General features: G+C 37.2%; 2 protein-coding genes across 4 annotated transcripts; one reads left to right on the forward strand and one right to left on the reverse strand.

Annotated features, from left to right (window-relative positions):
- The first annotated feature begins 2,237 nt into the window (after window positions 1–2,237).
- On the forward strand, window positions 2,238–13,778 carry LOC149007536 (uncharacterized). Of its 3 annotated transcripts, XM_089167494.1 has the most exons (7): window positions 2,255–2,643; window positions 3,405–3,463; window positions 3,792–3,825; window positions 4,212–4,600; window positions 4,711–6,754; window positions 6,892–7,098; window positions 13,277–13,778. In XM_089167494.1, the coding sequence occupies exons 4-7, from the start codon at window positions 4,308–4,310 to the stop codon at window positions 13,592–13,594; spliced, it is 2,862 nt and encodes a 953-aa protein (XP_089023620.1). In that variant the 5' UTR covers window positions 2,255–2,643; window positions 3,405–3,463; window positions 3,792–3,825; window positions 4,212–4,307; the 3' UTR covers window positions 13,595–13,778. The 3 variants fall into 3 exon arrangements, with proteins under 3 accessions (XP_089023619.1, XP_089023620.1, XP_089023618.1); XM_089167493.1 differs by lacking the exon at window positions 3,792–3,825 and having other exon boundaries at window positions 2,238–2,317; XM_089167492.1 differs by lacking the exon at window positions 3,792–3,825.
- Window positions 13,779–19,453: 5,675 nt separating this feature from the next.
- Window positions 19,454–19,942, reverse strand: LOC149007537 (uncharacterized). Its single transcript, XM_089167093.1, has one exon. The coding sequence runs from the start codon at window positions 19,940–19,942 to the stop codon at window positions 19,454–19,456; it is 489 nt and encodes a 162-aa protein (XP_089023219.1).
- Between the last annotated feature and the right edge of the window lie 6,532 nt (window positions 19,943–26,474).

Raw genomic sequence — 26,474 nt, forward strand, 5'->3', positions numbered from 1 at the left:
GGTATGGTGCAAAACGAAACATGGAAAATTTCAGGTAAAATCAGCTTATTACAAATGCTTGGCGATGGCAGACTCACAAGGTAGCATTTCTTCCTCTTCCTCACCATCTTTAAATTGGAAAAGAATTTGGCAAATGCAAACCCTACCCAAAATAAAACATTTTTTATGGAGAACATCTTATGAAGCATTGGCTATTGGCTCTTCTCTCTTTCACCGAAACTCCACCCCTTCCCCTATATGTTTAATTTGTGGCAATGCAATTGAAAATGTTGGACATACTTTCTTTTTCTGCACTCATGCTAAGGAATGCTGGAGGCTTTGCCCTCTTAGACTTGATACATCTAATTTTCATGGTGAGACTTTGTATGAATGGATGAGTTTTATCTCCTTCAGATTTTCAAGATTTGGGAATATAACACATATAGATCAACTTTGGAGTACTCTCCTTTGGTGCATATAGGGAACTAGAAATTCAGTAGTATATAAAGGAATGGATCCTTCAATTCATCATACTTTTATCCATTTTCTTCTCATTATGTGTAGAAATTCAACAACATATATCACCAACCTTGGATACGACAGCTGCACCTACAAGGAGGGTGGAACCTGAGACGAAGATTGGAAATCTGTTCCAGTTGTTCACTGATGGTTCTTGAGACAAGAGATCAAGCTAAGGTGGTCGAGGAGCTCTTATTTGGGACTCAGCTGGTGGGTTTATTGCTGGGCAATGTATCGACAGTGAGGGATCTTCTGCTGTGATTATGGAAGCTAAAGCTATTAGAGACGGGTTGCTTCTAGCAAAGTCTCTAAATATTTCTGATATTCAAGTGAATTCAGATTAAAAAACTCTTATTCTGACTCTCAAGGAAAGTCGTTTTGTTTAGATTGGATGACTTCTAATGTTATTTTTGCAATTTTGATACTTGTAAATGACTTTAGATGCGTTCAGTTTAAGTTTATTACTAGATCTAGGAATTCCTTTGTTGACTTCCTTGCTAAAGGAGCAAACCATTTCAAACATTTTTAGGCACTGATTCCACTGGCTTTTATTGTTTCCCCTCCTTATTGTGTATTGGGTCTAGGGGTGTCAAAATCTAACCTGAACCGTTATAACCCGCCCGTTATAGCCCGAACCGGCCCGAACTGAAGCTTAATGGGTTGTGTTGGGTTGAACAATCTCATCTCACACTGGTTTGGGCTGGGCTGGGCCAGCCGTGGCACGCTAGCCCAAACCGTTTGGCCCAAAACCAACCCAAACTAACTTGTTAAACTCGTTATAAATAAATAAAATAAATTAAAATTAAATGTAAAAGACAGGAAAACCTCCAAGTATCCATTTGTTTCCCTTAATTGTTTTGCTTTGGAATATGCAAACAACAAGCTTGTCAAAGCCTTCGCCATTTGGAAGATGGACTTAGTAAATATTTAGCAAGTGTATTATAATTTGAAAATCTTTTAATGCTTTATTTTGATCCATTTTTATAAGTGTCAAGAAGAGTGAGGAGAATAAGTAGAGACAACCCATTAAAATTCATCAAGATGCAAACTTTCTTTTGTATATTAGTTCTATAATTTTTACTTCTTTGTAGAAAAAAAAACTTGGTTTTGAACACCCAACACAAGAGACTTGGAGAGAACTTAATGCTTATATGCGTTCATATACTCTTGATAAATTCCACATATTAACAAGGTACTCAAAAGTCAAAACATACCACTAGTAAACCCAAACTCAAACCATTAGTAAACACAATTCTAAACTGTTAACCCAAACCGTTAGTCAGTCCGAACCCAAACTGCACTAGCCCGAAACCGTTATTTTCTTAATGGGCTGTGTTTAGGCTGAGTGTTTTTCAACCCGAACCATTGACACCCCTAATTGGGTCTACAAATAAAAAAAATTTAAAAAAAATCTAAAAATAACTAATCATGTAATTTTTTTTTCTTTTATTTTTGTGAGGAAAACTTGTACCAAATGATTTCATTGCATCTCATTAGTACAACCCTTTTTATGGTGCTTGATTTGATAACTCTTTACTTTTTTTCTTGTGGGGAAAGAAAATACATAAAATAAAAAATTTAAAAAAAGCGTTACAAAAATCGCAAGCGTTAAATCAGGGGGAAAAAAAGAGAAAGAAATCTGTAGCGCCTGCTTCCGCCATTTTCAATTTTGTATCTTTTTCCCCCTTTATTGTTTGCTTTATTTCCGCATGGATGCTCCATTAATCGCCATTTTCTCTCTTTTCTCTTCCTTTTCTCTCCCTTCTACTTCTAAAGCTTGAAAACAGTGACACTCTCAAACTTTTGCTTGGACTCAAGAGTAAGTATTGGCAGAATATCTTGAAACCCATTTGTGTCTAACGTTTGAATTCCGTTTTTCCTGGAAATCGGGTCTTCAAGTCTTTTCAAAATTTAAAAACTACAAAGCCATCCGCCGCTTAACGTTACTATCCATTCACTGTTGTTGAATGGGTTCTTGATAAATAATTGACTTCACCTGTCTGAAAACTTATTTGGGTTTGTTCTCTGCATACTGTTCAGTTTCTGATTTTCTATAGCAGAGAAGGGTTTTTATTTCTGGTGACAGAAATTGAGGAATTCATAATTGAAGCCTTGTTCACCTTTCTGGCTCTTTTTCGTGAATTGGTAAGTGTTTTTTAGGCTTCTATCTCCAATATCTGGTAGGCGTATAAATTTTATCGCATCTTGGGATGTTTTATTTTGGAGAATCCAGTAAAGAAGAAATGGGTTCTTTCTGAATCTCTGCCTTTTTTAAAGTTTGGTTTCAAGGTTTTGAGTTGTTACTGGAGTAGACATATTGGGAAGAATAAAACTATTTTGGACATATAGAATTTTTGAACTTTGTGGGTTTCTGGTGAAAGATTCTTCTATGTTTTATGGTTTATTTCTAAGAATTAAAGATTACTACGTATGTTCTACCAAAAAAAAAAAAAGATTGTTACGTATGACTTTTATTTGTTTATCAGATTCTGTCAGAACCTCTGGTTCCGCTGGTTTCTTTTCCTGTACAAGTGTATTAAGTTTTTACTTTTCTTGTACTTTTATTTAATTTTAATATGGAACTGGTCTTTTTTCTGTACAATTTTATTAAATTTCCATTTTTTCTTATAATTTCATTTTAGTATGATACTGGTTACTTGTATTTCCATTAGAGAGATGTTGCTATAATCTATAAACTATACAGTGCTGCACTTTCTTCTTGTCCTGGATCTAGACATCAAAGGTCCAAAAAAATTACTGTTTTGTTATTACGTTCTAAAACTGATATATCAATGATCAATCTGTAGTTTAATGCATTCTTGAGCGCACCATTTAGTCTCATTGAATTATACATTGTAGCTTCTGCAATCACATTAATTAATCTATCTGTTGCTTATGTGTCACAGGTATTGGGACCTTTCTTTACTGAGTGCTGCTACTTCTGAGTTCAGATTTTGAAAATTCTGTAAGTGTCTGTCTTTCGCTTGTTCTATGTAGTTATATGACTGCAGTTTTCTTTTTTCTGCTCTGCACTGAAGTCTGAAACACCTCCTTCTTCGGATGAGGTTTGCAAGGAGCTTTTTCTTTACAATGCATCACAAAACCCATTCTTGTTTTGGAGGAACCTTTGTCAGGCTTCATGTTTTCTTCTCTAACCTGATGTACACTCTTCTGGAGCATGACAGTGGAAATTTATATAATTACCAGTTCCTTGTAGTGAAACTCCCTTGATTTCCTTCATTGTGTTTCACATTTTTCAACATCAATTTAAAGTCTTCTGCGTTTATTTGCAGCATCAGACAGGACTTGCTGATTGAATTTCGACATGTAGGTTCTTTACTAGAAACTGTAAATATGCATATGATTTGGATGTTGCATATTTCATTTCCACGTGTTCCCAGCTTTTAATCTTCTGCATATCAGCATATGAAAAGGGGCATACAGAGTGCACTAGGCTCCTGCCACTGTAGGGTCTGGGGAGGGTCATGATGTATGCAGCCTTTCTGATGCTTTTGTGGAGAGGCTTTTTTCCATCATCTTCTGCTTATAATTCAATTCAGTTGAGGATGGACTCCATGCCAAATGCCTAAAGCATTCATTTATGTTGCTCTTTTACTGTGCCTAAAAGCTCCTATTTATTAACTAATAGTTGTTTCATATTAGAGTCTCATTAATTTCCCCTGACTTCCCCTCAACATTCTTTGCATGAGCAGAGTTGGAGGTTGTGGCTAAAAGGGAAGATTCCAGCAGGGATATTTAGCTTTTGGACTCATGAATTACAGTGGACGGTGCTTTGAAGAAATTCCTAAATGAAGAAGCTATTCTTTTTTAGATCATCTTCTTCAAGCAGTGTAAATAGCAATCCAACCCCTCCAACACCAGCCAGTGAGAAGGTTTTTTGGGAGGCTCCATGGGAAAATGGAGTAAACAATGGAAGTGACAAAGTTCCAGCTCCTTCAGGTCTTAGACGGAGCCTTTCATTTTCTTCAGCAGACATACATGTTAGTGGTCTGGGAGAGAGGAACTTGACTCACTCTAGTGATCTGGGTAAAACTCCTACTGAGAGCAACATTCTGCCTCATATCTCTGATTTCCCAGATCGGTAAGTTGTTTTAGAAACTTTTTTTGCACATTTGATCATCCAAAAGCCATTTCAGCCTTTAATTAAAGAATTTATTTCATTAGTAATTTTTTGGGACCTCTTTGTATTAGACGCCGTTGTCTTACCCCACAGAAGCAACAGTCTAAGGCTAAAGGTGGTGACAGAGATTTTCGAAAGGCATATGCAGTGGGGAAGATTGATTCTCCTAATTCAGCTACATCTAACCATGAATTCTCAGGGAACTCTTCTCGTGGCTCTGATCTGATCCCTTCTAGGTGTGGTTCAAATCTTTTAAATCATGCTTCAGACAAGATTCTAGACCTTTATATTGACGGTGAACAGAAAAAGGAAGGGAATCTGAAGAGCAAGAATAGTTTGTGTTATAGAAACCATAAATGTAATGGAAATGGAGATACGGGTCCTCCCTCTCGACTTCAGTCCACAGCACAAGCTTCCACAACAGAGAGCAAAATAAATGCTAGATCTTATTCATTTGGGGAAATGAGGGAGACGAAATTGAGACAGTCAACCAGAGAGAGGAAGAAAAATGACCTCACTCCACAAAAAAACCCAAATGATGTCGTTGGCAGATTCTATAAGCTGGCCCCACAGAAACCTAAGACAACTTTCTGGGGTCTTAACACTGACACTCAAGCTCCAGTTGAAGATATTTTTGAGGACTACTCAGATGTACACGTGCATCCAAATTCAGTCAGATTGGGATTAGAAAGTTGTGCATCAGATGGGCCTTCCGGATTGATGAATGGAATTCAGTGGGAGGAAAGGTCAGAAAAGCAGAAATATAGATGTTTTCATGGTGATGATCCAGGTGGTCTGCTTGCAATGCCAAAAGAAGGGAGCGTTGATGATATGGAGTTACATAAGGAAGCAAAGGAAGCTGCAGAGAGAGTGATGCTTTTTTCAGACGAGGTTGACAGTGAGACCCTCCTTCGAGATAATAACTTCAGTGTATCAGCCATGTTCCAGAAAATTAGAATCCTCACTGAGGAGCGCAGAGACTTGGCTATTGAGGTCTCAGTTCAGCTACAGAGTCGAATCACTGAGAGGGCTTCTACCAAGGAAGCACTCAAGGTGTCAAAGACCGAATTGGAGTGCCAAACCCGGAAACTGGAGAAAGAAAAGAAGGAGTTGCAGTTAAAATTTGACAGAGAGATAGATAGGAGATCAAGAGATTGGTCCTTTAAGCTTGAGAAATACCAATCTGAAGAGCAGAGACTCCGGGAGCGGGTAAGTGAGCTGGCAGAGCAAAATGTTTCTCTTCAAAGGGAAGTGTCTGCCCTTAATGGCAGAGTTACGGAGAGCAAAAATTGGATAACAGATTCCGACCTACATTTGAAGGAACTTATGATAAGGATGGATGAAGCAAGAGGAGAAAATCAAGAGCTAAAGAAGACTGTTTTAGAGCTACAAGAGCATGTTCAAGCAGCTGAAACAGACCGTGAATGCATTCAGAGAAACTACAAAGAAAAAGAGGAGGAAAATAAAGAGCTGCACAAGTCTGTTGCAAGGTTACAGAGGACCTGCAGTGAACAAGAGAAGACAATTGGTGGGTTGGGACAAGGACTAGGTGACAAAATTGAAAGGAAGCAGTCATCAGGAAAGTTGGAAAATCATTTTGACAAATTGCAGATGGAGCAAGTAAGGTTAGCAAGGATAGAACAGTCTTTAAGAAGAGAGCTGGAATCCTACCGACTTGAAGTTGAGTCCCTTCGGCATGAGAATATTAATTTGTTGACCCGCTTAAGAGCCACTGGGAACAATGGTGGATATTTCAGAATAGATCAGGAGCTGTTGGCCCGGGTTGACTGCTTACAGAAGCAAGGACTGTCACTGCTCAACGAATGCAGTCAGTTATGTGTAAAGTTACTAGAATTTATCAAGGGGAAACCAGGCAAAACTGTGGAAGCAGCATTAAAAACTGAACAGTGTCAGGTTTCTGAGAATGGATTAGATGTGTACTTTGTTGTGGAATCTGACATGAAAGTCCAAGGTTTTAAGAGTGCAATTGAGAATATGACAAAAAGTCTGCGGACTGTAGCTGAATTGTTGAATGAGAAGTCTGAATCAGTTTCTTTGGAATCTCAGTCACACTGCAATGGATGTGCTGAGTCTGGAAATTGTAAGGCCCTTGAGGTAAATTGGTTGCTCATAAATCATATAGAGTTGTTGAAAAACTAGCACAAAAATCTCTATAAAAATTGACAAGCTAAAATATTCTTTTTATTTGTTGTATCGTCTGTAATCTTTCTCTTGTCTTTTTCTTTCCATAGGATGATATTGTATCCAGGCTTAAAGCAGAAACTCTTCTAACAAGTCTATTGAAAGAGAAGTTGTACTCAAAGGAACTGGAAATTGAGCAACTGCAAGCTGAAGTGGCAACTGGGGTAAGGGGTCATGACATCCTTCGGTGTGAAGTCCAGTCTGCTCAAGATGCTCTTTCATGTTTGACCCACAAGATGAATGGACTTGAACTTCAGGTGAGCAGGAATAATTAATGTTTTCTGACCTATTCAGTTCTCATACTCATGATATATGAATACAGTTATAATAAATAATCTTATACATGGTCTTTGGCTTTTCATGTTTTATTATCTGATCCTTTGACTCATGAGAAGGTCAATGGAGGTTGCATACTGTGTGCTTTTCTTTTTTTGATATAGGTTAACATGTTTTCTTTTGTGTCGTTGATTCATTGAAGAAAAAATTCAATGCCACCGAAAAAAGATGTATGTGTCATGTGTTCATTACATGTCTTTATGTTTTATCAGCCCATATTAAAGTAGGAACTCTATCTTCTGTTTTTCTGTACTTCTGGTATAGAGTCATACGTATGCTGTTATGCTTTTATGTATTTATACACAACACCAACTGGAAATGAGTCGAGTATAACGTACATGTTTAGAAATTAACTAAAACTATTTATATCATATCATTTTGTAGGATAATTCTACTTGGATTCAATATCAAGTAAGGTTTTAAGGGGGGCCTTAAATTGGGAGTAATCCTACCTTTGAAAATTTCTGTGGTCGTGGATAACTTTGTATGCTAGCTGGGTCTTTCAAATTAATAACAGCTTTTGGGTTCGATGATTCATCAAAATATCAATGAGATCATGTCCACTATGCTAACCATGCATTCATTTACATCTCTACCCAAAAAAGGGGCTGCACATCCCAGATGCCACATGCATGGATTTTCAGGTTTTGACCGAAATTTCAGTGGAAATCTTATACTTTTTTTTTTATTTTTACCCAAGGTTTTAGGCCTTATATGACCTCCATTTCATATAATTTCTTGCCATAGCACTTACACCCCCTCTTAGTTGGATAATATCACTTACCTCCCCTCTTACCTAGCAAATATATCAAACACCTCCCCTTTGTTAATTTTCTCGGTTAAATTTAACTTTTACCATTAAATATTTTTCTAAAACCCCAAACTACCCTTGGCTAAAAATATTTTTTTATTTTAAACCCTAAATTATCGTAATCACCCTAATAGTTAAACTACTAATTACCTTCAATTAAAATAATTATTAAAAGTCAAAACACCATAGTTAAAACTTAAATTATCATTAATTATCAAAAGCCCAACATACCCTTTTTCTTTTCTTTTTCTAATTTTTTTTTTATTTTTATCAAACAATTAAAAACACCTAGTACTATCAAGTAAAATAAAAAATGCAATTGAAAAAAAAAAGGGTATGTTGATAAAATTAAACACGTACTACTATTTTGGGTTTTTTTAATTGTTTGATCAATTTTTTTTTAAAAGGGTATGTTGAGCTTTTAATAATTAAAGATAATTTAGATTTTAACAATTAGGGTGATTACAGTAATTTAGGGTTTAAAATAATATATATATATATATATATATATATATATATATATATATATATATATATTTAGCCAAGGGTAGTTTGGGGTTTAAAAAAAATATTTAACGGTAAAAGTTAAATTTAACCGAGAAAGTTAACAGAGGGGAGATGTTTGATATATTTGCTAGGTAAGAGGGGAGGTAAGTGATATTATCCAAATAAGAGGGGTTGTAAGTGCTATTTGTCCAGCTATGAGGGGAGGTAAGTGATATTTATCCAAAAAAAAAAACTCAAAAAAAGTTATCATTCAAGTCCTAACAAATGACTGGTTCCGACTTGCATACATGCATAGAATTATCAATATATATGAATTGTTTGATAGAATGGTTACATAAACAACAAGTCAACAAAATACAATGACCAACTTAGATCAAGTGATGGTGTCTCACATGTATTAAGTTCAAGCCCATATACATGTATACATATGTATTTTGAAATTTAGAAAATAGTTTTTAACATCATAAAATTAAAAAAATAGTTGCAATAATCAAAAGATAAGTTTAACAACACACAATCATAGATCAATAGTCCTTGACTAACCAAATATTGATTTCAAAGCTATACAAGATCTCTTTAGGCTTGAACAAAACAAAAATGAAAAAAAGGGAAGCTTGGAACTATTGGGTATGGCTTATGCTTCACATTTTGTTGCCAACGAGTTTCCTTTATAGTTTGGTCTTAGGCCTATGAATAGTTGTTGTAGCTTATAAGGTGTTTCAAGGCAAAGTAAATTGTGGAAATTAGGTGAAAATGAGATAGAAATCAACAAAAAAAATGGAAAAACAAGTTTTAGTGTTGAACCTGCGAAATTTTGGTCGAAACTTTGGACTTTAGAGAAATCCTTGAAGTTTAGTTTTGTTTTCATTTTTTGCGGATATTTTGGTTGAAATTTCAGTAATTTTAACAGAAATTTATACCATGGCCACATATACTGCTACCCCTACTAAGATTAATAAAAAAAGGTAATATGTAAAGAAGAGTGGTGGGAGCAATCCGAAGTTGGGAATGTTAGGACCTTGAGTGACTAGTACTAATAGTTGGGCCTCCTCACTAACAATTGACATTTTTGGTATAGATTATTCAATGCCTAAATGGTAGATCTACCTCTAGGATGGGGTTAATTGTAAGAGATCGATTCCTTTCTGGTACTTTTTTTTTGTGTTTTTTGTACGAATTGCCCTTTCTTTTCTTTTTTCATGTTGAAGGTTTACACGAAAGAATAAAATTCAGCCTTATTCATGCTCCAGTTATTTTGAATACGATAATAACAACAAGCCTTGCCCCAACTAAATGGGGTTGGCTACACGAATTCTTGCCTCCCAATTAGCTCTATTTCAAGCCATGATATTTACAATGCCGTAGCTATGCATATCATTTTTCACCACTTCTCTTAAGGTTATCTTAGTTTGCCACTACTTCTTCTAATTCCTTCAATGTGGATTGAATTGTTTCTTTGTATAGGGGCATTTACAAGCCTCCCTTGAACGTGACCATGCCACCTCAGCTAACTTTCTCGTAGTTTATCATTTATCAGAGCTACTCCCAGGCCGGCTTTAATATGATCATTCCTTATCTTATCTTTCCTAGTTTTGCCACTCATCCATCTTAGCATCATCACTTTTGCTACGTTGAGTTTATCTATATGATGCTTTGGTTATTTTGAATGTTGTCTGGAAATATGTTCACCTTGGAAAACTTTCTTTGTTTTCTCTCTCATACACACAATCCATCGATAAGCCTCCAAGTCATGGTGGAAGTTCCTGAGCAACTGGCTGCCAATGGTTGAGGCTAAACAAAAATGATTCTGAAATCCATATGGATGGTGTTCTGAAAATTGTTTGGGATGTCATAGTTTAGCAGCTGGATCAAAGCTTGTGCACTCTTCTATCCCTTCCTTTATTTTTCTTACGAGCTTTTTGTCTTTCTTTCCCCCAAGCAATTCTGCTTCTTCTCTGGTTTGCCTTCCTGTCCTGTCCTCTTCTCTTTTCATTCTGCCTCAAATTTTCTGTCCCCCTTAGTTATACTGTGGAACAAGATTCCCTGATGAAACAATAGAGAATTAGTTAACATATGAAAAATTGATTGACGGTTTCTTTTTCATGCAATCTAACTGACAAAAGTGAGCATAACAAAGTCCCGCCAATGGATCTTGAGGGACAGGATCAGTTTGTATTTTCCTTGTTCAAGAGAATATAAGATCTGTGGAGAAATTATACCATGAGCCTGGGTTCCTCAACTTTATCATTGGCTTCTCTTCATTTAAAAGCTAAATGTACACTGGGTATCCTGTCATGAAAGCTAAGAAGGTAAATGAATATTTATTAGTAAAAGAAAAACAATAATGATACCATAATATTTATTTGGATGTTTCACGACACAAAAAAAAATCTTGCTGAGTTAGTTAAGTCACTCTTAGGCTCTTTTTGGTATCAATTATCATTCTCTATTATGCCTATTTAAAATAAATAAGTGCAAAAATTCATTATTGGTCAAGAATGAAAAATGGTTTGGTAAATTTTGTCAAAAATAAATTATGAAATGAAAAATAAGTTTGGTGTCAAAATAAAAAATTTCTAGAAAATTATAGTGAACAAGTGAGAAAAGAGGAAAAAAGTATGATTTTTATAAAAGAATATGTATTGACTATTTTACCCTCATCTTAACTATAAAACTTTAAGTAAACTTGCACATAAATGAAGAGAATGAAATTCTCACCATAAAAAAGCCTTAACTCCCTATGGTATTACACCTTTCATGATCAGGTAATGAAAGTGCACTCTACTCATGAGAACTACCTTTAAAATCCAAATACTATTTCTAGCTTTATCTTGATGAAATTGCCGAGTAACCTAAGCTAGTGCCACACATAATGCCTTCTGTATTTATTGTTTACAATACCAATGATATTTCTTTTTCACTATTATGGTCTCTGGATTCGTGTATTGGAATAGGAACTGGGTTGTATTGTTTCTGATCTATTTCAGACATACTGATAGCTCTGAGACATCTTATCACTCCTTGCTTATATTCTATAGCTATTTAACAAAATATAATGATTAACTTTTAAACATGTTATCTGGAAGGTCTAATTGCCTGACATGTGTCTCTTAGTAATTTATAAGGAAAATGGACCAATTTTATCATTTTAGACATCTTACCTTTGATACTTGGTTTCTTGATTTTCTTAGCTACACTGACTTCCCCTTTTTTTAGCACTTTTCCTGGGATTGCTATGATGGTACAATTTTGGGCATCTTATTATTTTTTTTACCTCTTGCAATGGACCATTCATCCTGCTGCACTATTTCCCTTTGGTGTTGATTATATTGAGCTTCTGTGATTGCGAAAGCTCAATTCCTTTTGATTGGGTTTGTTCTTGAATTCTCAATTGCTATTGGATTACATCAAGAATAAGATTTAATCCCATACTTGGTTAATCATAAAAATTGACTAAATATTTTAATTTTTTCAGACATCAGATTCTGTGGTTTATGCTTTTTACTGATGATATATGTTTCTGGATGAATTTTAATGATGTTATTGTTTTTGTGGATGAAACAAAAGCAAGAATGTTGATGATCAGCTTTTGAATGGATAGATTTTAAATAAGGTGAACAGAAACAGAATGTATGGTGTAACTTTAGTAACAATAGGCTTGAAGCTGGGGTAGCAGAAATTGATGATAGGGACTTACTCTTGTTACAAAAATTGGGAACTCAGTCAGTTACCCACCTGTGTGTAAATCACCGGAGGAAATATACCACATAATATGTTGTGAAAACTGTGGTGTTCATCCTAACATAGTCCGGCTATAGTAGAAGTAACAGGACATAAAGAATACACTAGAATTTTACCGTGCAAAAACAGCTGAAGGGAAAAACCATGGAAGGTCTTCCAAGTGAAACTGTTGCTAACCATCAATGGCATTACCAATTCTCTAGTAATCACTAGGGGGTTCCAAACCAACAAGATTTCTTGGATAAACAAAATAACTCACTCTTTCTCCTAATAGAACTCCACATACAAGAATCCTCTTGAAGAAATAATATTGTTTTAGTGTTCTACGTACTCTCTATACTGAGAGCCATCTCATTTCTTCCCTTACTTATAGGCCAAGGGGAGGATGGCTAGGATCCATCTAGCTGACACCATTTGGTTTTGATAAGGCTGATATTGCCATTATAGAACAGTTAAATAACCAGAAATGGTGTGTGGAGACATTGGTCAATGAGACAAGAAATAACTTGAACATTGTAGCTGATGTTAGATTGTTAATATTGTTGAGTGGTAAAACATGAAGGAAAAGGGGAAAAAATATAAACAAGAATGAATAAATTAGAGCTAACTTAGGAGTAGCCCTGTTACATGAGCTACAGAAGCTTCCGAACGCCCCATATGGGAGGGTGATTTGATTTGATTTTAGGAGTTAAATGGCCAGGAGTAGGCCTAAAATTACTCAAGGAGATGTGGTGAGGAAAGACATGCATATCTTTGGACTATTAACGACTGTGGCTCTGAATAGAACTGATTAGAGAAAAAGGTCCATGTAGCCGACTCCATTTAGTTTGGATAAGGCCTGAGATGATATATCTTTTGTTGATTGGGTTTTCCATTTCCATCATTTTCCACTCCTTTGATATTATAATTAAGTTAAAATTTATTTTTTGGGCCTATCATTTCTTATAAATTAAGATTTTTTGCTTTATGGGCATTGGTTGCCATTTTTATGTTTTTTTCATGGTGCTGTTTAATATTTAAGCTTAGTTGTGTAATATCAGATGCTAAGGAAGGATGAGAGCATAAAGCAGCTAAAATGTGAATTGCAAGAATGCTCAAAAGAGTTAACCATTACCAAGGGGATATTGACAAAAGTTTCTGGGGAGCGAGATTTAATGTGGGAGCAATTGAAGCAGTATAGCGAGGAGAACATGTTATTAGACTCTGAAGTTAACTTGTTGAGAAAGAAGGTAGTATCTTTAGATGAAGAGTTACTTCTAAAAGAGGGTCAGATCACGATCTTAAAAGATAGTCTCAGAAGCAAATCATCTGACCTCTTTGACATTCCTAACTCTATGCAAGAATTCGCTATTGAATGAATTTCGGAGGTGTCCTAACATCCATGCCTTCTGTGAGTAGTGATTGCTGTTCATACCCTTTTACCTTTGTGTTCTTTTCTCTTGATTTTTCTCTTTGTGCTTTTCCTTTGTTAACTTTTGATTGATGAGTGGGAAGTGTACATTCTACCATGATTTCTTTTGTAATAGATCAAAATTTTCTTTTCCTTTGCTCAATCTGAATATATTTTCCAGCACGCAGAAGTGAGAATTCAGGTAATTTTGCTTTATTTTGCTGTGATCTTGAAATTTCTTTGGGGCATTTACTTCAATAGCTTTTTGCTATATTTTTTTAATGGCTTTCTTTAGGAGCTGGGTGGTTTGGATATCATTTACAGTTTGTGCTAATGATGACACCCTAGTTCAGTATTTCTTTGGAAATTTTCAGTAAAGAACTTGTTAGGTAACCTTTAAGGAAAGGCTGAAAGTGGTCACCCTTTTTCTATTTTCAAAAGTTCCTGTAGAAGTGATTATAACTTTGTCTGTCTATGAAGGGGTGTCAACAATGCAGTTTGGGGCGGTTTCCGGCTGGGCCTAACGGTTTAGGGCCGGTTTCGGTTTGGTGCGGTTTGGATTTGGGCTAACTAACGGTTTAGATTCGGATTGACTAATGGTTTATGGTGTGTAAGAAAAAGAACAAAAAGAAACAATTGAACATCCTACAACAAAAGCGAAAATTATATGGAAAGCAAAGTTGTTATTGATCAATTTCCATTAAAAAAAAACCCACCCATTCTATAGAAATCAAGAACCTAGATATTAAGTAGTAAAATGACTATTTGATCTTTGAATTCATGTTTAATTTTTTTAATTGTCTATACCAACTACCTAATGGTAATAAAATGATTCAAATACTATTTAATTTAATGTAAAATTACAAAACAGTTGCGGTTCGGTTTTGGGTTGGTGCGAGCTCCACTACCCTCAGCCCAATTACGGCCCATTAAGGTTCGGTTCGGGCCGGTGCAGACTATAATAGGCCGATGCGGTTCGGTTTTAGCGGTTCGGGCTATAAATTGACATCCTAGTCTATCTCATGTTTTCTGTTTTATTATTTTTCTTCTTTTTTTGGAGGCCTTCCTTAATGTGGAATGAACTTGAGAATCTTTGTAGGCTGTCTACTGCTGGTAAGAAATTTCTGTCATTTTCCAAAATTGGGAATGTTTGTTAAGCCTTAATTTGCAGATGAATTTATTGGCCAGGATCATTGATCCAAAGACAGAAAAAAACTCAGGTCAAGACAGTTGGAAATGTAAGTGAGTTTTTGAATTGAATCTGTAGTGTATAACAAATGATATGCAGTAGAATTCAGTCTTTGGTCTTCATTTTTCAAATCTAATCCCATTCTTATTGCATAGTTTTATTTGGTTTTCAAGGAATTTCTACCCTGAGGGAGGAGTTGGGATCCTCTCCATGAGGGTAAGGGATTGTGCGTGCTCCTTGACCCCATTTCACCATACATTTAGGAAGGGGAGTGTCCACATTGTTAGAGACTATCTTATCTTAGATAAGAAATCAACTACTATGTTCGAGTTTCTCGAAGTCAAGTTGAAAATAGTGTATTCAAATGAGTTCTTCATTTGAATGATATCTGAAATCATAGATCTCAAATAGTAATCAGAGCAAGAGGCTGAAGTGATCTATTGAATCAAGACTTTTGAATCTGAGTCCACAACAAGTAACTTTGCACTGATTCTAATAACTCGCATCAAACCTTCTCTGTTACAAGAACTTACGACATAAGAATTGGGTTTACATATGGTCCCAAATGTGTAGGCCGTGTGACAAGAGTACCATTTGAGTTTCTTATCACAATGACAATCACACTCTTCTTGGAACCTAACAACCAAGTTGCAGCATCACAATTTAAATTGAGATTGTTAAAGAGAAGGAATCCATCAAGATTGCTGCAAATCCAAACTTAAAAGGCAATAGAGATCAATTGCTATTCAGTTTATCTAAGATATTGGTTGCTACTATATGTTCTTCAAAGGCCTTAGTTGCAAGTCTGCAACTCTAATTACTTCCTTTAGCTTCCACTTGGTGTTATTAAAAATAAAACCATTCTTTGGTTTCCAAATGTTCTGAATCAAAAAAGAAGCAAGAGACAAACGGCTCTGTGCAAAAGATTTATCACTTCTATTGACTTCCACTTGCTTATAGGTCCCATATATTAGAAGCCAAGCAATCAAAATGGATTGATGTTATAGGTGCACGAACTCCTAAGATTAAGGGTGTTTATTTGGTATAGTAGTGGTATCAATATAATATTTAAATACATTTACCTCATACCATTTCTGTATCAATTCTAATACTGAATGGTATTACCATTACTATATCATACTTGTTTCATATAAAATGATATGATGTATACTTGTAAAATTTTGTTCACATCAAATAAAACAGAGCAAATTTCGCTTACACTCTAAAATAGAGGTCATAAATATTGCACCCCACTTTGTCTTTGGCAAGCAAAGACACCCCAAAATTAGGTTTTCATTACACAAATTAGTCTAGTTTGTTATTGAATGTTTCAAACCATCGTTATTTTTAAACTTGCGTATTGAATTATATGAGATTACCCAAATATCCTTGTAAAAATCGAAGAAAAGAAAGAGGTTGGGGTGAAAAGAAAATTGCAAAGAGTTTTTTGTGAATAATTTTAACCGAGAAGGGTAGAAAATGTCTTTTCACACTATATACATTAGGGTATAATGATCTTTATGACTGTAACATTAAACAAACTAACAAAATTAAAATCTTGTGCTTTCCAAAGGTAAAGTGGGTTTTTTTTCTTCTGGCCAAAAGATAAAGTGGGGGCTGGATTTCAGTGTTTAAAGGCATCTGTTTTGGTGTGTTGAAGTATTTTACACTTTATCTATCACATAGCAAATGTTATAGGTATATTAAACCATTATCATGCTTGATTTATCCATTATGGTGTAGTATGTGTTGTATGTTTTAGGTTTAGGAAACATGAATTGACATTTTTATCAGGGATTTAATTTCAAGCCTGAATTCTAGTCAAAATATCTCAACTTTGTACATAAAAACTCAAAAGGGAAGAAGTGAGGAGCGTGAGAAACTAGTGTTTCTTCTTCTTCTTCTTCTTCTTCTTCTTTTTAAGACTATATCAAGCTAATTTCTAAAAAAATGACGACCGAACCGCTCCTCCCTAACAAAGGATGGCAACGGACTAGGGAGTGCCTCAACATCAAGGTTAAGCTCACCGATCGACAGCATCATCGACGCGAATCAATCCTCACATTAGTTGGTCTCGTGGACATTATGGACTACCTGCCAATGTTGGAACCCTTCGAAGAGCACCTGAATCTCTTACATCAGTTCAAGAATGATCCAAGGAGCAACAACTTCTTCCTGAATGGCCTGCACGGCATTCAAAGAATTGCAACGAATCTCCACAACCAAGAATATGCTTTCTGGCTTCTAGAATACCACACCTGATGCCTCTCAATTCACATAATAGAATCTTGTTGTCAGTGACATCACCTCTTATGGCAAACACCACCTAACCATTCCCCACTCTTCAGGTGGCACCATATCCTGCTCTATGACCCTTCACCAAACCATTAGTATTCATAACCAACCAACCCTCCAGAGGACGACCCCAATGGTGAATGGACAATTCTTTGTGGAAAAAAGAAACACCAATACCCCAAGGCCTGAAAAACTCTCTGTTAACTTTTAATAGAATCTTGTTGTCTTCCACATGCAACTTTTGGTCATTGAACCTGTATTGAAGCTGCTTCACACAAGCACACACCTGGGTAGGGGGATGGACTTCATTCTTGAAAATTATGTCATTCCATTCTTGCCAAACACAATAGATTGTTACAATGAACGAGAGGCACCTCACCATGCTAACAATCGAATCACCTGAAAAGTAAGAGGAAACCCAATGTACCTCCTTCGCCCAAGTCAGCCCAGATCAGTGGGAGAATCCATTCCACTGTTTGATTTCTTTCCACACCTCATCAGAGTACCTACAACAAAAGAAAAGATGGTTGTAGTCCTCGATACCGTCGCTGCATAGCACACGAGTGGGATCAATATCAGCATGACAACTAAGCATCCTAGTCTTCATGTCCAATCTATTGAGGATAGCAAACCAAGTAATGAGAGAAAATCTCGGGTGATGTTTCTTGTTCCAAATCACCTTGGCCCAATCTATCTTTGTTCCCACGTTTTGGACAATATCAAGGGCAGATCTTACAGTAAATTTGCTGGAGGAGGTAGTTGTCCACAGCGCATAGTTCGAGGAAGCTCTTTCCAAACAACGAACATTGTTGATCTCACTCCAGCAAGATTCAATAAGAGTATCCTGTCTAGCATTGGCCCAACACCCATCTATACCAATCAAATGATTTACCTCAAGAAAAATTCCCTACCCACAGTAGGAGAGAGAAGAGAATTTTCAGTTTTTAGAGGGCCTTCGTCAAGCCAAGGGTCATGCCAAAGAAGAAGCGACGAGCCATCAGGCACTTTGTAGCGGATCACCTTAAGCGCCAAGCTTCGAAGATGTAAAATATTTTTTAGCGAGGAAGAGCATGTCGAGGGAGTTGGAAGTGATCATATTAAATGATTTTTCAGCCACCTTTGCCTAAAATTCTGACCAACAAGTCTTCTTGTCGGCTGCTAACATCCACAAGTTTCATAAACGTGGCACTATTCCATTCTTTAAGATTATAAAGCCCCAAACCACCTTCCTCTTTGGGAGAGCAAACCCTCCTCCACACCATCTTAAACCCATGTTCTGCTGACCAAAACCAAAAAAACTTTGCCATTAAGCTATCCAATTGTTGGACGATTCAGGCAGGCAATTTGAAGACGTTAATCCAATACCCAATAACCCCCATGACCACTGACTTAAGCAAGGTTGTGCGACCAGAAAAAGACAGTATTTTTGCACGACACGAGCTCAACTTAGTCTCAACCTTAGAAATGAGGCCAACATAGTCTGAGGATGCAGGTCTTTTAGGTCAGGGGAACACCAAGATACCGAACAAGGAGCATACCAACTACAAACCCCAACACGTTGTGAAAATAAGATTTGATATCATTTGGAGTGTTGCCAAAAAATAATGAAGATTTTCATTAGTTTACTTCCAACCCAGACTGACGAGAGAAGCCATGAAAGAGGTTTTGAAGAATATCAACATTGGCTTTTGTCACCTTTCCGAAGATAAAGAGATCATCTGCAAAGCAGATGGAAGTAATCTCAGACTCCTTACACAAGGGTGATATTCAAAGAACCCCCCCCCCTTTGCTACTTCCTTCAAGGAATCAGTGAACACTTGAAGCACTAAGTTGAATAATATCGGAGACATAGGACATCCTTGTCGAAGGCCTTGATTTCCAAAAAATCTAAGAGAATGGATCCCATCCACTGCAATCACAAACGAGGGCCGAATGATACATTGGATCACCCAATTGATCAAGGTGGGGTGAAAATTCAAGTGCAATAGGTGCGTGAAGAGAAAGCTCCATTGCACATAATCATAAGCCTTTCGCAAATCAATCTTGACTGCAAATCTTGCCTCCCTGTTCTTCAAATGGTGACCTTGCATCAATTCCTAACACAAGAGAATATTGTCAAAAATACACCTTCCTTCAATAAATGATGTTTGGGTTAAGTCAACCACATTACCAACAACTTCCTTTAATCGATTTGCTATCATTTTAGCAATAAATCGATATATCATTGGGCACACCGAAATAGGTTTATAATCATGGAAAGTGTTTTACACCTCCCCTTTTGGGACAAGAGTAATTTTTTCTATTTTCACCTGATCTTGAAGGTAGGGATTTTGGAAAAGAAGTCTAAATAGCATTGCATAAGTCAACCCCAACCATCTCCCAACACCTTTTATAGAAAAAAGCTCCAAAACCATCAGAAGCTAGAGAGCTGTCATCTTTGGATTTGAAGACCACAGATTTGATTTCCTCAAAATGGATTGATCTAATCAAATAAAACTTATCCAAATCACTAATAGCACGATCAATGGGAATATCCAAATGATGACACACAATCTGTGGGATTCCAGCAAAATGAAGCTCAAAATGGCGGGCATCTTCATTCCTAATTTCCAACCCATTAGAGATCCAGTTGCCATTTGAGTCTTGAATAGATGCAATACTATTTAAATTATGCCAACTTTTAATAGAATTGTGAAAGAATTTTGTATTAGCATCTCCACTAGTCATCCAAAGGACCTTAGCCCTTTGCCAAACTTCTGATTCTCGAATCCGCAACAAATGTCTCAATTCACCTGCAGCGACCCTCTCTTGAATAATAAAGTGAGCATCCATTAATTCGTCCCTAATCAATCTCCAATGATGTCCACCTCGCTTTCCAGATTTGCGATCTTATGATCAAGGAGATGGAATTTATGCCGACTCCACTTTTTAAGCTCCCCTTTAAGAAGTTTCAACTTCGTAAGAAGTCTATGCATGGGGGTGCCCTCCACCCAATTATTCCATATTCTAAAAACAAGATGGAAAAAGTCAAGGTTATCCACCCAATGGTTAAGGAAGAAAAATTGATGCCCCCTCATTCTACCTTCACTAGCCAACTACACCACCATCGAACTATGGTCAGACACACTTGGGCTAAGAAAATTCACATGGGAGTAGTCAAAATTGGTCAACACTCGATCCAATTTGACCATCATCCAGTCCATACCCAGGGAATTATTGCTTCAAGTGAATTTGCATCCCGACCATCTCAAATCCTCAAGCCCCACCTCTGCCATGAAGCATGGGGTATAACAGAGGTAATACTATCCTCAGCACCACCTATCTTTTCTTCCATATTACAATGGGCATTGAAGTCACCTAGCAAAATCCAAAGCTCCTACAAGTCTTTAGAAAAATGACAGATGCTATCCCATAGATCCTCTCTCATAGCGGCCTCATTATGACCATAACACATAGTGGCATAAAAGCTCACAAAAGACTCCAAAATGGTCACTCGACAGTGAATAAATTGAGAGCTCTTGAGGAGGCATTGAACACACACTCTTGAGAGTCATCCCAAAGCACCAAATCCTGTCAGAATTATCATGCTCATAATTATTAATACACTTCCATCGAGGGAGGAAAGATCTAGCCACCCCCTCAAAGTTTGCAACTCTCACTTTTGTTTCCATTAAACCAAACAACATAAAATTATGTTTGTTAGCCCAATCAATCACAACTCTTCTCTTCCCCAAGTTGACAATACCCCTTGGATTCCATGCCCCCAACTTAATCATAAATCACTATCGAAAGTGGATTCAACACCGAAGTCATCTTATTAGGACTTTGATCTCTATGTCATTCATCAATGGTTCCACATGAAGGAACTGACCCATCTGAACCAAAATCCGTCAGAGCTAAGAAACGGTCTGGCGAAAATTACCTCCCAAATGGCCTCTTCCACGCCCACAGTTGTTTAAGTGGGCCATATTTCCTCTCTCCTACCTAGCCGAACCAGAGGCATCTTGACCCCTAACTACCCCCACTTGTGATGAATTTCTCCCATTCTGATTCGTGTACTCATCACCATGACCCCTGTTCCTATTTTGGAAGGTGTGATGACCATGATGATTGCGAGACATACCCACATTCTCATGAGCAATATTACCTTGGTTCACACAAAGATTCTTCTCCATATTAATTTCTTGACTATTCTCCCTTAAATTTAGATTGGGATTTGAATTTGCCACAAAGATAGGGTTAATTGTCAACCCTTCCCTATTAGGAACAACCACCAAAGGAAGATTATTCAAATCAACATTATCATCTTGATTTGGCAACCTTGTAATGTTGTCACCTTCCACTCTGGTATCATCTTCCTTAGAGCCGACCCTCCCTTGTTGCTGATCTTTATCGCCAAACAACTCCGATGTAGCTTCAGCATCTTTCAATTCACCGGATGCAGTATGCTTACCACGTCTGTTGCAACCTAGAACCACCGTCCAACCATGATCACCTTCTCTACCACTCTCTATAGTCACCACCATTTGTATATCAGATGCAACATGAACAGATGAATAGAAGTTGGTATCATGACCAAAAATTTTGCATTTTTCGCATAGGGGTGGTCTCCAGTTGTATTGGACCGATTGAATAAATGACTTCCCACCTTCCTCCCCCAACATTACAGAATCACGGAGACCACCTTCCGCATTGATTAGAATACAACATCGAGCGAATGATAATCTCTCCTTACGTAAGGTTCGCCAGTCAACACAAATAGGGCAACCTAGAGTACTAGCGACAGTACTAAGGATGGCTCTGCCTCAAAAATTGAGGCCAAGACAGTTGAACCTAACCCAAAGTGGAAGCACCTTCTCTTCTCTTTTGCTTAGTGACATACCAGGTACCCATGGCCTTAATATCAGAGTTCATTGATCCACCGTCCATGGTCCATCCTCCATAGTTCTCTTCCGCGAGGCACAATCCTTAAACTTTAACACAAAAATAGCGCTATTGAGAGCAAACACCTGCACTGCCCCCACATGAGACCATTTCTTTTCTACAAAGTGACTCATGGCGGTGAATGATAATTTCTTCCCAAAGACATAGCCAATATGCGCATTTTCCCATTGAGCACACTCCTCTTCTAAATGCTTTGTCATGTATGTTGCTTTAGGAGTTCCGTTCTCCATCTCAGGCGGGATAAAGTACAATGAATCATCATCTTCGTCGTCCACCGCACGACTTTTGTTAAACAAACTCGCCCAGGTCCAATACGAATCATCTAACATTTGAGGAAGACCCGCGTTCCGTTGTACCCTCAGGAACGTCAGTTGAGGCCGACGACCTATCAATCATCAATCTTGTCACATCCCCCCAGCCGGTACCCCAACTGGCATACCTGGGTGTGTGATCCACTCTATCACATCCCCCCAGCCGGTACCCTAACTGGCATACCCGGGTGTGTGATCTACAGTCCCAAGGAACAAGTATCGAGGAAATCATCCTCCCACATAAGCAATAACATAATCATGAACATAAGTAATCAATGTGCCAATATAAATGAGAGATCCAAATAAGGAAGGAAAAGATCATATAACATTAGAGTGCGAAAAGATAATAGATAATGTCAAGTCAAGGAGTAAAGTGAGGCGGAAACTCACTCTACCAAAACAGCGGAAAAGTAGCTCAAAAGGAAAGAAAAGAGATTACAACTAATCCCAAAAAGAAGTAACAGAAGTAACTAAATTGTTTTCAACATTGTAAAGAACGTCCTTGTAAGTATAGACTTCGAGAATAAGGCAAGGACGCTTCCACTCCACAAATGGACTAATCATGGTACGAAGCATGATCACCCGAGGGATCTTCATAGTAATCGTCGTAACAGCTATCACCTTGCAGGAAATATGCCTCTTCACCTTGGGCTTCCTTGTACGTACCGTCATAGTATTCCGAACCTGTAGAGAAGTCTAACAAAAGATATGGTACAAAAGGAGTGAGTTTCGAAAGAAACCCAGTAAGGCAGGTTAAATCCACAATAACATAAATGGCACGATTATAAAGCAAAACATAATGCAATATGATATGAGATAGACAATGTAAGCATGAATCTAACTCTAAGGATGCTGGCCTCTATTGGTAGACATGCTTTAAGTTATAGCACCATACTTCTTTAGGAAGGTTTCATCTCACAATGCCGGTTGGTAGTGGGTCCTCCATCCCCTCGGACAATCCATGGCTGGGGGTATAGGTCACCGCTCTCTCACATCACCATTGGTCTAAGTACTGGCGCATGTCAAGGTTAAGCCTAGCCAAATGCAAGTCTTCTACTTAGTTATATCAAGTCAAATCCAGATACGTCCATTCCTCCCCTCTCAGGATCCTTTCCGGTATCCTTCACACTAGAGTCCTCATAGTCCCAGACTACGAACTCATCAACCCAATTGGTCATCCACAAATGGTAAACAGGAAGCTCTCACGTCCTCTCACAGGTTGGTTACCGGTCTTGAGTGCCCGTGAGCCAAGTCTAGCCATTTGCAACCCTACCAATAAATGGCCCCAAAAGGGTAACCGCAATGTGATTCATGTCCTCTCACGGATTGGTTATCGGTCTTGAACGCCCATAAATCCCCACTACTACCACGGGTTGTTCGGTCTCAATACCCTTCCGATTAGGGTCTGATATAACGGGGACATCCTAGCCAAACACTACTAGACAGCCCTAGGTATGACAACCAACAATTCAGGAAGGTGTCAATGGGCACCCCCGAAAACATCCCATAATATTTCCGTTGATGTCCAAGGACAGAAGTGTCAAAAGGACACCTCTCCATCCCGAACCATATCTAATTAGTCACAATCACCAGTCAATCATATCATACACAATTCTAGTAATTCCTCATATAGAAAGTATATAATAACATGATCCATCTCATATACAATTGACAATAAAAGACATTCATAAACTAAAGAATGCAAGGAAGTAATGCTACTATAATTGAAGTAAGTGCATCAGTAGTGTATCCATAAAAGAATCTATTTATGGTAACAAATCCGAATGATTTTAATATAGAAACTAAGATCACAATCTATGTAATTATAGAAGTAACCATCTTTACCTTATATAACTTTGAAGAGAATCCCAAGAATCAAGGATAATCTTTCTAAACTTGGCAAGAAGATCCTAAACATGTATACATATCTTATTAGGAAAGAAGTCTAAAAGGCAGAAGATCAAACGAATCAGAACAGACCAAGAAAAGAGCTATTGTCTTCATTGGTCGACTGATTGATTGGTCTACTGACACAGTCGACCAATCAGTCGACCAACTGGTTCAATAACAGACAAAAAAAAGAGGTTTCTTATCCGAAAATAAAATTTTGCGATCCGAAACACCACCATACAAAAAGGGAATCACAATGACAGTGTACTAGTACTAAAGAACAAGTCTAACACTATCATAGATCAAAACCTAAAGATACAAATAAGGAAACAAAACTTACCATAAAAGTAACAGTCAGGGTTTTTGAAGAAAACATGGTATGATCATGAAGGGAAAACCAGAGATTGATAGATTACTAATCTAGTAAAAAAAATATATAGAGATTGTACACTAATCTAATCAAGAAAACAGATCTAAGAATATAAGAATTCGAATCAGAAGATGAATCAAAGAAGATCATGGTTCCTTCAAAAGCTTGCAATGATCATGATTAAGATCATTATATTAGCCATCAATCCTTAGGAAACCATGAGAGATGAGTGGAGAGATGTTTGCAACAGAGGATGCAGCATCTACTCTACTGTCTCAATCCAAAAAGAAAAGAAAAACATAGATGGGGAAGAAGAAGAGAGTGTAGACATACCTTTTGATGCAAGAAGAGAGAAATGTAAAAGTTCTTGCAAGAATCCAACCTAGGGTGCAAAGAAATTAATTGGGATGGAGCTCTGACTCGTTCTAGAGGCTTAGGAGGCAGAGGAGGCAGAGGAGGCAGAGGAGACAAAGTTACCACGAGGATTCACTTAAATAGAGCAACCAAGACCTAAACAGTCAAAACAAATCTCATTGGTTGATTGGCCCAATCGACCAAGCATGACAGCAAGGCCAAAGTTGGGATTTGGAGGATCAAATGAACACCAAACCTAAAGAGCTACAACACACACCTCAAATGACTTACCTAGGGTGTAGAAATGCCTTTGAACCAAGTCAAATAATACTCCAAGTCTTTCAACTAATCTCATCTTCAATCAGCTGCAGTTTCCTTTTTTAGTTCTGAACAAGTTTCCATATATAGAACACCGTCATCAACTTCCATGGATTCTAGGTCAAACACCAAGTCTTCCACTGAGATAGCCAATAGTTGACTTCTTCCTTTACTCCGAGTCATCGGACCTACAAACAATAGGGTTTCCGGGTCAAGGTTAGGGCTGGGTTTCACAAATCTCTACTTCAAAAAGCGCCTCTTAGTCTTCTGTGCAAGCTTCTCCTTCTCCCTCACTCTCTTTAGTGATTAAAGAACATCCCACTAAACCAGTCATTTAAAAATAATAAACTTTGACAAGAAAACAATGTTATTACCACCAAAGTGTTGGCTTAGTTGGCAAAAATCAACACCTTTTATTGAAGAGTTTATAGGTTGCCTCTCCCTATGCTCTCCCCTCATATGTGAAAGTTCCCTTGTACAAAAATAAATAATTAATATTCTTCCTTCTTTCCTTAATCACAATTCACAGTAATGATGTTATTTCTTTCAGAAATTTACGTGAGTTGATCAAAATTTAAAAGTTTAAGGACCAAAATGCCCTCCCTAAGCAATTAATAAAAATAATTTTATAAAAATACCCTCATGTATCTCTCATGTAGGTGGGTGAAGGGGAATTCACCAATTTTCTTCCTTCACCCCATACTGAGAATCACCCACCACCGACCCTTGCCAAAAATCACCCAACCCACCCCCCCCCCCCAAAAAAAAAAAAAAAAAACCCACACCAGAGTTAGAAAATGGAAATATAGGCACTGTTTGTTTCACGGATAAAAAGGGGTGGGAAAGTTGTAATTTTGGGTCCCACATGTTGGTGGGGGTGAGAGACAAGAAAAGGAAAGGATAGTAAAGTGTAGAAAGGTAATTTTTCCCATCCCATACTAGTTTGATTGGCATGGGAAAAAAATACTTTACCACCCCCAATACTTGTTTGGTTGGATGGGGTGGTAAAATTGTCAAAATTATGATATAGAATTACATAAATACCATTTAACCTTTGTTAAAATTTAATTTCAAGAGAATTTCTTGAATTCTATTTTTTACGATGTAATGAACCAACAAATATTGTATAGTAAATATAATTTAAATGACCAACAAATATTATATAATAAATTATTAT

Source organism: Hakea prostrata, chromosome 8 (genome assembly GCF_041222555.1).
Source record: "Hakea prostrata isolate BN-2017 chromosome 8, UWA_Hpros_2, whole genome shotgun sequence".
Taxonomy (NCBI): domain Eukaryota; kingdom Viridiplantae; phylum Streptophyta; class Magnoliopsida; order Proteales; family Proteaceae; genus Hakea; species Hakea prostrata.

What these genes read in the sequence shown, in the direction of transcription:
- LOC149007536 (XM_089167493.1), top strand. Translation starts at nt 4,308, where the DNA reads ATGAAGAAGCTATTCTTTTTTAGATCATCTTCTTCAAGCAGTGTAAAT. An exon ending in ATCTCTGATTTCCCAGATCG is followed by an intron (nt 4,601 to 4,710) that starts GTAAGTTGTTTT and finishes TCTTTGTATTAG; the next exon opens with ACGCCGTTGTCTTACCCCAC. An exon ending in TGAATGGACTTGAACTTCAG is followed by an intron (nt 7,099 to 13,276) that starts GTGAGCAGGAAT and finishes GTGTAATATCAG; the next exon opens with ATGCTAAGGAAGGATGAGAG.
- LOC149007537 (XM_089167093.1), bottom strand. Translation starts at nt 19,942, where the DNA reads ATGGATGCTCACTTTATTATTCAAGAGAGGGTCGCTGCAGGTGAATTG.